This window comes from Carcharodon carcharias, chromosome 2 (genome assembly GCF_017639515.1).
Source record: "Carcharodon carcharias isolate sCarCar2 chromosome 2, sCarCar2.pri, whole genome shotgun sequence".
Lineage (NCBI taxonomy): Eukaryota > Metazoa > Chordata > Chondrichthyes > Lamniformes > Lamnidae > Carcharodon > Carcharodon carcharias.
In genome coordinates, this window is record NC_054468.1 from 63059764 (window position 1) to 63072302 (window position 12539).

The 12539-nt window shown below is 38.4% G+C and overlaps 2 protein-coding genes across 7 annotated transcripts in view; one reads left to right on the top strand and one right to left on the bottom strand.

The window, feature by feature from the left end:
- Window positions 1-1721, bottom strand: part of smc4 (structural maintenance of chromosomes 4) — a 76848-nt gene extending 75127 nt beyond the window's left edge. The window contains exons 1-3 of one of the 3 annotated variants that reach the window (XM_041216663.1): window positions 1635-1672; window positions 1490-1534; window positions 541-690 (exon numbers count right to left, since the gene is read on the bottom strand). In XM_041216663.1, coding sequence (XP_041072597.1) covers window positions 541-682 — 142 coding nt within the window. In that variant the 5' untranslated portion in view covers window positions 683-690; window positions 1490-1534; window positions 1635-1672. The other 2 variants (XM_041216656.1, XM_041216648.1) reach the window with 2 other exon arrangements.
- A 184-nt stretch (window positions 1722-1905) lies between these two features.
- The window catches only part of ift80 (intraflagellar transport 80 homolog (Chlamydomonas)), a 292809-nt gene continuing 282175 nt past the window's right edge, over window positions 1906-12539 (top strand). For all 4 annotated transcript variants that reach the window (XM_041181982.1, XM_041181990.1, XM_041181999.1 and 1 more), the window contains exons 1-2: window positions 1906-1992; window positions 2950-3071. In XM_041181982.1, the coding sequence (XP_041037916.1) occupies window positions 3035-3071 (37 nt within the window). In that variant the 5' untranslated portion in view covers window positions 1906-1992; window positions 2950-3034. The remainder of the gene's footprint in view (window positions 1993-2949; window positions 3072-12539) is intronic.

A 12539-nucleotide genomic window follows, 5' to 3' on the forward strand; every position in this document is an offset into this window, starting at 1 on the left:
AAACCCCATTGCGCTTCAGTGTAAAGGGCAAAAAAGCTGTCAAACAAAAAAAAGTAAACCATTGCACGAGTGAACATATTTCTTTCAGGTTAAACGCTGGCTATTACAACGCATACACATGTCCATGCTGAAAACCGGCATAAAATCTACAGTACAAACTTTCCAGGAACAAGTAATCCATTGCAATTGTCAGTGAAGCTTATGGAATTCAAATACTATCCTGACACAAACTGAAGTTAATGTTGGTTTGATTTCCTCACTCTATTGAATGAAACTACATCCGTTAACTCCAAATAAAAACAGAAGAACAAAGTTTACAAAACGATCCCAAACTATTTCAAAGTAAAGGAAATGGAATCGGCAACCTGTCTGACCATCATTTGGGCGGTTAAATCCAATTTCAAAACGAATTACAAGGCAATGAAAATCGCAACTTCAATTTATTAAAAAATTGCAAGAAATGAAACACGCTCATTTTCAACAGTACGAGTGATTAAAGGCAAGTAAAATTAACTATATGCGAAAAAAAAGCAAGTTTACCGCTTGTAGTTTCATCTACATTTGGTGCGGTTGCCTTTTGTTGGATATCCATTTCGTTGTCAGACTCATCCAGGGGCTCAGCTCCCCCCGGACCCAGTTTTGCGCTTTGCTTTGCTGTGGAAGACTTCGTTTTGGCAGGCATGGTTCAACCTAGACCAGGAATTATTAAAACAAAAAAAGCCCACAGTATTTAAGGAAAACGGAGTCATCTCTTCACTGCCATACAATTCCTTTCCCTCCCAAAAAGTCGATATCGTTAGACGAAGCTAAAATATAACATGAACGTTTTTTTTAAAAAATCAGCTTCTGAAAAGAACCACCATTAATTCCAAATTTACCGCAACCCTACTCAGATGAGAAAAAGTTACTGTACTTTGCTGTAATTCAATGCCACATCATGACGTTACAAAATCTGGGTCTAAAAAGTCAACCTTACAGATTGCACAAAGGACAAAACTCACCAGAAAGAATACATTATTTACTCAAAATGGAACCATTTGATCAAATGCAAAAAAAAACTGTACATAACGACGTATATTTCAGGCAGTCTACGTCACTCAAAGCTTAAATAGGCGCACGGATAGCCTTTATGAAAAAACAAAATTTGACATGATTCGTGTCCAATATTAGGCTTTCGGTTTAAATGACGGGTTTTAGTTTACAGAGTGCACCAAAGCCTAGAATATTCAAAAGTTACAATGCGGGAGAAAAAAAATCGGGAAAAAACTGTTCAAAATGAAAAATGCTTAAAATTTTGACTGAGATAATAATCGCAGTTATTCAACGAGCGAGACGTTCATACATCTCAAAAGTTTATTTTAATGCAATAAACGGAACCGGGTTTTAAAAAAATTGCAGTTAGCAACCACTTCCCTGAAACAACATGTTTACAAATTTGTCATGCATCTCATCCCGCTAAAAAAAGATTTCATTTCCACTACATCAATACCTTGGAAATCAATCCGAATCCCGATTTTCCGACGCCGAATGATTGCTGTTTTTTTAAAAAAAATTTTAGGAATATTTTTGGACCACTTTCGCACGCGGAAAATAAAAAATAAAGGAATAAATTCGAGAAAAATTCGAGCGCTCACCTCGGACCCAGTCGAAAATGGCGCCGAAAACTAAACTTGACTGAAATTCGTTGAGGGACAAAGCATTGTGGGTAAGCCGGTTTGAAAAAATGGGGCCGATGCCAATTTTTAAAAAGTCAAAACTAAAATTCAATACCGTGGCACCGCTAGTTAGCTCCTAGGAGGGCCAGCAGCTCGGTGCGGATCAAATTAAAAAGTATAGCGCATTTGTTTTTTTCGTTGCGGTTGCCGTGTCGGTTGCCAAGAAGCAGCGCGCGGTGATCTCGCGAGGCGCCGCGAGACTGGACTGGGTTTGGAATCCTAACTGAAGTGGAAGCTGTGTCTGAGCAAGTTACTGAGCTTCCTTCACGTTGCCGAGGTAAAGTGACGGCCTTTGCTCGCGGGCTCGTATTTCCATCTCTCGTGCCCCCCCCCCCCCCTCCCCCAATCGTTTATGTCAAACGAGTTATGTGGGAATAAGACTTTTAAAATTATGGGGTTGAGATGAAATGGCAAGTTGGCCCATTGCTGCTGCTAGGGCAAACAGTTGTTGCCAAGCTGCGTTGTGTCAGGGAACCCATTTGGCCCATTCAGTTTATTCCTGCCACACACCCGTGGGCAATTTTCAGAACTGTTGGGAAGTGTTTGTTTATGATCGCAGGATTTAGGCGCATTACCAAAGCCACGTTAAACGCATGAAACTGTTTGTACTTTCAAGTGAAATGCAACAAGAGGGTTCGTAATATTTCAACCAAAATGGGTTTCTCATTCCTAAATGGACGAAATCTGTTAGGACTGATAACTGGCCCTGCAGCTAGAGGTGCCCAACTGCAGTTCTTGAACCAAGGCAATGTAGCTCAAAGAGAAGGTGTTCAGTTCCATCTATGTTTGTATATCTTACTGTTTGAATTTTGTGGGCTTGGGGTTTTAGAGAAGATTGTACTTGCCATGTTGCTTAGTTTCGGGACAAATGCTAAATTAGAAAACCAAGATTTATAGCATACAAATTAATAAAATATTCATTTATAAGTGGTCTAAGAGGCTTAATGATGTACACTTAAGCAACTTACTAAATTAAAGTTTGGACACGTGTTTGAATGTGCCTTTAATTCAAATACTCAATTTATATTATTGCATATCAAATTGATATGTTTGCTGTAATGTGTTATATTAGGGAAAACTGCTACTTTGTGATGTACACTTTTCATTTGTATACATTTACACTGAAAATCTGTTGCTAATGCTTTGACTGCTTGATAACAGTTAATTTTTAAATGAAAGTTTATAAGTATTCAGCAAGGGTGTGCAGCTGATAACATTCTTGTCAATCTGGCAGCCACTGAAGACGTTGCAGTTAGTGGGATTGACAACTGTTACTGGAGTTCATTTAATCATTGCGTCTATAAGTCAATTTCTAAAGAATGAGGCTGAAGACATCGCTCTTGAAAGAACCAAAACATATCCTTTCAATGAATTTACTTTTTTGATTTTGTAATAGATATTAGGTTACAAGCAAAAAAGGTTACAAACAAAAAATTTAAAAAAACCTTTGTATAGCTTTAAATTGCTATCAATAACTTATTGACTCATATTTGAAATTTGATATTTAGTATGACATGTGTGCTCCAGACTATTGTTAAAGCAGATTTATGATTTTCACCATATGCATACGTTGGATTTTAAAAAGAAAAAATTGATTACCTTAACTATTGACAAAATTGAACAATTTGAGTTGATTCTCTTTTGTTTCCAATTTGATAATACTAAAGTAAAATAGGACAGCACAATAAATTCTCCATTTTAAATGTGTTCTGATCCTGTCCAAATGGTTTATAATAGAGTTAAGTATATTGTACTGAACAGTGCCAAGTATGTAGAAAGTTAAAAACATGGGGATCTACTGTGCAAAAGGTAACCTGATTAATGTAATTTTACTTTGGCCATAAAATTAGACATTTACTAGTCAACCTTGATGTTCACCACTCACCTTATTAAATAGAATGATGTTGTAACAAAACTTTCATTCTGACAGCTATAACATAAATTTGTCAGAGATTAGACACCTCGAGCATAAGGATTACTTCATAATAATGGTATCTAATTATGTTTTAGACTTATGTTTTCACTTATTATGATAGATTGTTACACTTTTGAGTAAAATAATAATAACTGATAGCTGTTCTAAATTTACTTTTAAATTAATTTCTAGTCAGCTCCTCTGCTTCTCCTTTTATTGACCTGCTTTGAAGCCAAACCGTAACTCTATAATGTTAAAAATCTTGAATCTGAATTCACTTGCTGTCCTTAAATCCTTACTTTCCATTGTTTTGTTTCTGCCACACTTTTGTCAATTGTTTTCAATTCTAAATTTCTGTGTCCACATTTATAATGTAAACTGCCTATGTAGTCATGTTGCATTCTGATTGCACTCTGCTGTCAGTGTTAGCCATGTAACAGTGACTTGGATGAAGGAATGGAGAACTGTATATCCAGGTTTGCTGACAACACTTAAGCTGGGTGGTGCGGCAAGCAATGTAGATAGGATGGAAAGTTGCTAAAAGGCATTAATAGATTGGAAAAACCTATGGTGGAGAGAATTCAATGCGGGGAATGTGAGATCATCCAATTTGGACCTAAAGAAAGATGGATCAGATTATTTTCTCAATGGTAAGAGCTGTGGAGGAGCAGAGAGATTTGGAGGTCCAAGTCGAGAAATGGCTAAAAGCTAGTGTACAAATACGAAGGACTTTTAGCCATTATTGCAAGATGCCTGAAATATGAAAGGGTGAAAATTATGCTACAGTTGTATAAAGTTCTGGTTAGACCACATCTGGAGTACTGCATTCAGTTATGGACCTTAGAAGGGTGCAGAACATATTCACCAGAATTATAATGGGACTAATTGAGCTTAATTATGAGGGCACGTTGCATAGTTGAAGCTTGTATTCCTTTGAGTATGGAAGATTAAGGGACGGGTCTAATTGAGGGGTCTAAGATGATTAAAGGATTTGATCAGGTGGAAAGGAGGAGAAACTGCTTCACCAAATCACAGAATTTTAACGGCACAGAAGGAGGCTGTTCGGCCCATCGTGTCTGCACCGGATCTCCAAATGAGCGTTATGACTTAATTCCATTGCCCTGCCTTTTCCCCATACCCTTGCACATTATTTCTATTCAAACAATCATCAAATGCCCTTTTGAATGCCTCGATTGAACCTGTCCCATCTCATTTCCAGGCAGTGCATTCCAGACCAAGCCACTAGTAGTGTGAAAAAGCTTTTTCTCAGGTCACATTTGCTTTTTTCGCAATTCACTTTAAATCTGTGCTCTCTCCTTCTTGATCCTTTTACAAGTGGGAACAGCTTTTCCTTATCTATTCTGTCCAGCAACCCACCCCCCAACCATGATTTTGAACATTCCTATCAAATCTTCTCTTAGCCTTCCCCTCTCAAGGAGAACAGTCCCAACCTCTCCAACCTATCTTCGTAACTGAAGTTTCTCATCCCTGGAACCATTCTTGTAAAGCTCTTCAATGTGTTCACATCCTTCCTATAAAATGGCACCCAGAACTGTACACAGTACTCCAGCTGAGGCCTAACGAGTGTCTTATATAAATTCAGCATAACCTCCTTGATCTTGTGCTCTATGCCCCTATTAATAAAGCCGAGGATACCACATACTTTGTTAACTGTTCTCTCCACCTGTCCTGCCACCTTCAATGATCTATGCACATATACACCCAGGACTTTCAGCTCCTGCACCCACTTCAAAATTTCACCCCTTTATTTTATATTGTCTGCCCATGTTCTTCAAACCAAAATGCATCACCTCACACTTCTCTACGTTAAACTTCATCTGCCACCTATCTGCCCACTCCATTAACTTGTCTATATCTTTTTGAAGTTCTACACTGTCTTCCTCGCAGCTTACAACACTTCCAAGCTCCGTATCATCCTCAAACTTTGAAATTGTCCCCTACACACAAAGATCTTGATCATTAATATATTATCAGGAAAAGCAAGGGTCCCAATACCGACCCCTGGGGAACTCCAATACAAACCTTCCACTGGCCTGAAAAATATCCACAAAATTACTCTCTGCTTCCAATTTTTCAACCAATTTTGTATCCACTGATGGGACTGTGTAGGATGGAGGAGTGCTAATGTCACTGGACTAGTAATCCAGCGCCCTAGGCTAATGTTCTGGGGATGAATTAAAATGCTGCCACGGCAGCTGGTGGAATTTAAATTCACTAAATAAATCTGGAATTGAAAGCTAGTCTTGACCATGAAACTACAATCGATTGTCGTAAAAAGCTGCCGTAGCTGGTCTGTTCCACTCGTGACTCCAGATCCACAGCAATGAATTAACTGCCCTCTGAAATGGCCTAGCAAGCCACTTAGTTCAAGGGCAAAGCTGGCCTTATCAGTGATGCCCACATCCTAGGAAAGAATTTAAAAAAAAAATAGAGGCATAACCTTAAAATTGGAGCTAGGCGATTCAGGCTGGAATTCAGGAAACTTTTTTACACAAATTGTAGTGTAATTATAGAACTCTCTCCCAAAAACTGTTGAGGCTTGGTCAATTAAAAATATCTAACCTCAGATTTTAGTTACTTAAGTGTATGAAACCAAAGAGAACCAAACCTGGCAAGTCTGTCCAGATCCAGAAGGGTGTGAAGGAAAAAAATTGCTAAATTAGATGGTTGGACAAGGTGTGGAGAGATTGTGTTTTTTAAATTAGATGACCCATTGGAATAAGCTAGATTATGTGTATTTGTTTTTGTAGTGAATGCAAATGCATGTTGTACCTATTGTATCAAGTGACTGATTAATCTCCTGTGTGTTTTGCTTACTTTGGAATCAAATTGCTTACAATTCAAATGATGCTGCTCTTTATCTAAGGTTAATTTCGTCTGCCTTCAGAAAGATTAAAGGAATATACATGCATAAGAAACAGATTCAGTTCAGAACATAAGTGTGTTTCATTGTTATATTCCTAGATCTTATATACCACACTGGTAGAAATAGGATAGTGGATATCAACATCCAAAAGAAGTTGGCAACTAAACTGCTTAAGGAGCTGACTAACACCACTGAATTGAGTAGAGACCTGCCGAAGACCCAAATTTGTAACACCCTTTTAAGCCTACTCTTTTCCAAAATAAAAAAAAAGCCTCGGATCTTTGAGCCTATTGTTATGACGTCACAGGTGATATGTGCCAGGCGGATCAAATCCACAAGCGAATCCACATGCTATCACAACAGTTTTGTAATTTGTATTTATTACGAGAAGGCTTTTGCGCTGAATTCAACAGAGAATTGAATCTACTAACAACTTTAGAGTTTTTAAAATTAAGTTAAAACATTTATTAACAAAAGGGGAAAAAAGAACAATGAACACACACAAGATTACAGTTACACCATTATTTAGTCTTAACGGTTCCCAAAATCCTTAATTAAGCAGGCTCCTAACTATACAACCACTAGCCCAAAATAGATTTGAAATTATAAAATAAAGCCGGCAAGGTTACCACAGCACCCACTCGACAGTGGAATTCCAAAGTCTTGTAACATTAGTTACTCGACGCAGCAGACTTCTGCTAAAGTGGCTGGAGGCTTTTCCTCAAGGATGCTTCACACAGTGTACCTTTCAATCTCACATGGTCTCACCCCCTATATAGTCTTTCATCCTCCTTTATAATTGTTTTCTCTCTTTAATATGTAAATTCCATTGTTCTACAGGTCTTTGGAAATTTACTTTTCTCATAACGTAAAGAGCTTTCATGTTGTCAATATAGCCTTTTTCCTTTTGGGGAATAATAAACATAATAACCTTGCTCTATTTATCTGGTTAGTTGTAAACATTCTACCATCCCTTGGAAACCAAAGGACCTTTCCACTTATCTAAAAATGCAAATTACTTTCACACTCTACATGCTGCCCAAATCTATGTTTATGCATTAGCATTTCAAATGCCGCCTTATACCTTACTACTTTTGATAATTTCAATCTTGCAGTCAATTTGACTCGAATTCAATTAAATCAGTCATACAGCACCATCCACACTTACACCCATGAGCCAACAATAATATGGTGAAAAATATGATAGTTTTGTGACACAATCCTGATAAGTAATGGTCCTTTGGAAGAGATATTAATTGATAGCCCTCCTCAGCCTCTTCCAGGGCATCCATTTCCCAACATGCGAAGTGACCAAATCAGAACATTATATTCAAGAAGTACCTAACCTGAGGTTTTGTACAAGTATAGGATTGTAATTGTAGTATTGGTTGTTCAAGCTGTAATTCCTAACATTATATTTGCTCTCACAACTGAATTGCATAGGATTACAGAAGATATATGGCACAGAGGCAGGCCATTTTCTGCAATCACTCCACGTCAGCATTTATGCTCCACTTGAGTCTCTTCTCATCTTTCCTCAACTAAATGTAACTCTCTATTCCCTTCTCAAATGCTTGTCTGCTCCCCTTATGTGCATCTGTACTATCCACTTCAACCACGTGTTGTAGCAAGTTTCACATTCTCACTAACTTTTTTTGGATAAAGAGGGGTCTTCTGAATTCCCTATTGAATTTCGGTAACTATTTTATAAAGCCTCTAATTATGCTCTCCTGCGAAAGAGGAAACATTCTCTCTGTATCCACTCTATCAAAACCATTCATAATTTTAAAGACCTCTAGGTCACCCTGCAACCTGGTTTATCAAGAGGAGACCCAATCTGCACATCCTATTTGACAAATATGTCTCTTGCACTTCTGGTATGATCCGTGTAAATCTTCTCTGCGCTCTTTCCAATGCTTGTGTACGCTTTTTATAATATGGTGAAAAGAACTGCATGCAGTACTTTCTGTGGTGGTCTAACGAAGGCTTGATACAGGTTTAGTGTAACTTCCCTACTTTTCAATTCCATCCTTCTAGAAGTAAAGCCTGGTGCTTAGTTTGCTTTGTTTATGACTTTGCTAATCTTTGGTGCAACTGTTAATGATTGGTATTTATACAGCGAGATCCCTTCGTTCATCTACACCACCTAGACTTGCACCTTCCAAGTAATAAGTGACCTCCCTATTTTTCCTATTGTTAGGATCAGGTGAGGAGGGTAGAATGACTCCACTACTTTCCCACTCCTCGTTTAACTATAACAGGGCTTTTGTGAAAAGGATATACTTGCCACTTAAATGAGCCTTTTATGTTCACAGCATTAACAGTTAAAGACACAATCAGGCAGGTTTTCTTGAGTTAACCAAGAAAGAGGTTAGCCTTATTGTAGTTAACCCTGTCTAAGTAAAATAATAAAATATGCTCTGAATTTCGCGAAACAAACGCATACTCAATTCACAGATGCATAAAAATGGATTAGGGTGGGGAAGGAGAGATTAATCAAATTAGAGTCCCAAGAAATAGAACGGGTATACGGCTCATGGAGTTTGTGACTTGGCTGGCTTCAGGACGATTTCAGTAGTCCTGCTGGTTCCCTTGTGGATGTGATTTAAAGATGCAGCCAGTGATTTGGCTGTCCTTTTGGAAACAATAGTGCATTGTTGATTTTCTTCAAGTCTCTGTCTGAAGTAGAGTAGTCCCGGTCAGCAAACAGGGACTCGAAAACTTGCAAGTGGGTTGGAGAGAGAGGGAAGGACCTCACTCAGGTTTTCTCTCATCAGCATTTCAGCTGCTTGTCCTCTTACTGCAGAGAAAGTAGAAGTTTAAACACACAAAGGGTGGGCCTTTAAACAAGACTGTCACCCAGTGATTCAAACGTGGTCATTACTATTCCCTCTTGTAACTTAATCAGTTCATGTCTGGGAATCCCCCCTTTCAGCCAGGATCCTGTTGTTCAAGTGAATACCTCAGGAGATTGTCTTGATGCCTTGCTATTGGGAACAAGATATGCGGCTCATTCATATTCTCCTGAGGTCATTGGGTTGCAATGTGAAGGGTACAGTGATACAAATTGGGTAGCCATCTGTGGCTGCACATTCAAGTCACACATTAAGCTCTGTTTTAAAAAGTCTCTGCTTTTTAAAAGTTCGATTTGGGTTTCCAGCCAGTGGATTAAAAAAAACAATATTTGACTTAAAGCATGTCTTCATAACACTATATCAAAATGTACTACCTCATATTTATGTGTTGTAGAAGTTTATTAATATCCTCCTGTAATTTGTTGTAATCTTCCTCGTTCACAATCTCCTCGAATTTGGTGTCATCTGCAAATTTAGAAATTATGTTTTTGATTACAATTTAAATTGTGAACAGCAGTGGTCCCAGCCCTGATCCTTGTGGAAGACTGCTTCCCATCATTTGCCACTGAACAACTACCCTTTGCTCCAACTCTCTGCTTTCTGTCTTAGGGCCAGCTAGCAATCCGTTCTGCCACTTGTCCCTTGACTCCATATTTTTTGACGTTATTTGTTAGTCTATTATGGGGCACCTTATCAAAGACCTTTTGAAAATCCAGGTAAATTATATCTACTGCATTACCGTTATCTATTCTTTCTGTTACTTCCTCAAAAAATTCAATAAGGTTGGTCAAGTAAGATTTTTCCCCTTTGAAATCCATGCTGACTATTCATTATGTTTTTAGCTTCTAGATGTTCTTCTAGTCTCTTTTCCTACCACTGATAAGCTAACTGGTCTATAATTTCCCGTACATGTTCAGTTCCCCTTCTTAACTACAGGTATCACGTTAACTATCCACCAGTTCTCTGGCATTACATCTTTTTCTAACAAATTATTAAATATGTGTAGTAATCCCTTTGCTATCACTTCTCTTGATTTTTCTAAACCCATCCGGACCAAGGGTTTTGTGCTCTTTGAATTTGTTTAGCTTATTTAATACATCCCTTTTTTATTTTAAATGCATTTATCTCATTACTCATCTCATCAGCCAATGTCATCTCCACCTGTTAAATACAGACACGAAATAATGATTTAATACTTCTTCCATCTCTCTATCGTTACCTATGGTATTATCCTATTTATGTCCAGCCTTTTTTTATTGATGCACCTGTAAAATATTCTACTATTTTGTTTTATAGTCCTTGAAAATTTAATTTTATAGTTCCTCTTTGCATAATTGTTTTTGTTAATTCTCATATTATGACTCATTCATAAATTACAATCCCTAGGTCTTTGTTCTTTCCAACCTTGAGCTTGGAACCTTCCCTGGCATATGCCTGGAGTTGTCCAAACTCAAATACATCTTGCCGTACTTGTCTATATTGAAAGATGGCTGCCAGATTTGGGCCCATTCACCCATTGTGTCTATAGAGTTGCATGAAAACAATTTTTCCATATATCTTCATGTCAGCACAAAGTTATGAATTGTTACCCATCGTTAATGAAGGTGGTGAACAGTAATGAATCCAACCCTGATCCTAGTGACTTCATGAATGACCAGCACCTAAGCAGAACAGCTACCAGTAATAACTATCCTAACTACACAAATAAAATTAATTCTTTATCTAGTCATAGTAATTTATGGCACCGCAGGAGGCCATTCCACCTACCGTGTCTGCTGGTTTAGGATCTGCCCACCATTCCAAAAGAGATCATCTGACACTTTGAAGGATGTACAATATGTACTAGGCTTCCATCATTCCGCGATTTTGAATTATTTGGGAAGGTTACAAACGAGTTGGTAAGACAGGAAACCCTTTCTCCAACATCATAGAATCACAACACAAGAAGCCATTTGGCTTGTCATGTCTATGCTGACTGTAAGAGCAATTTACCGAGTGCCACTCCCCCACCTTTCCCCTGTAGCTCTACACATACTTCCTTTTCAGGTAATAATCCAATTCTGTCTTGAATGCTTTGATTGAACCTGCCTCCTCCACACTCTAGGGCAGTGCGTTCCAGACCGTAACCACTCACTGTGAAAAAGTTTTTTTTTGTTTTGCGATTGCTTCTTTTGCCAATTACCCTAAATCTGTGCCCTCTTGTTCTTGATCCATCCACCAATGGGAACAGTGGTTCCCTATCTACTCTGTTCAGATCCCTCATGATTTTGGCTACCTCTATCATATCTTTTCTCAACCTTCTTTTCCACAAGGAAAACTGTCCCAACTTCTCCAATCTATCTATCTAACTGAAGTTCCACACCCCAGGGATGTTTCCTCATACCATTCTCATTAATATTCTCTGCACTTGCTCTAATTTCTTCACATCTTTCTTAAAGTGTGGCAGCCAGGACTGGACACACTATTCCAGCTGAGGCCAAACCAGTGATCCATACAAATTTAACATAACTTCCTTGCTCTTATACTCTGTCCCTATTAATAAGCCTGGGATGCCATTTACTCTATTAATGCACTCTCAGCCAGTCCTGCCACCTTCATTGATCTAGGCACATATACACCCAGGTCCCTCAGCTCCTGCACCCCTTTTAGAATTGCACCCTTTATTTCAGTTCTGAAGAAGAGTCATATTGGACTTAATGTTAACTCTGTTTCTCTCTCCACAGATGTGCCAGACCTGCTGAGTTTTTCCAGCACTTTTTGGTTTTATTTCAGATTTCCCCAGCATCTGCAATATTCTGAATTTACCCTTTCTTTTATATTATCTCTCTGCGTACTTTCTACCAACATGAATTACTTCACACTTCCCTGCATTAAATTTCATTTGCCACTTTTCCACCCATTCCACCAACCTATCAATGTCCTTTTGAAGTTCTGCACCATCCTCCATAAAGTTCACAATGTTTCCAATGCTTTCCTGTCATCTGCAAATTTTGAAATTGTTCCCTGCACAACAAGGTCTAGATCATTAACATATATCAGGAACAGCAAGGGTCCCAATACCAACCCCTGGGGAACTCCACTAGAAATCTTCCTCCCACCTGAAAACATCCATTAACCACTACTCTCTCTTTCCTGTCACGCAGCCAATTTTGTATCCATGTTGCCAT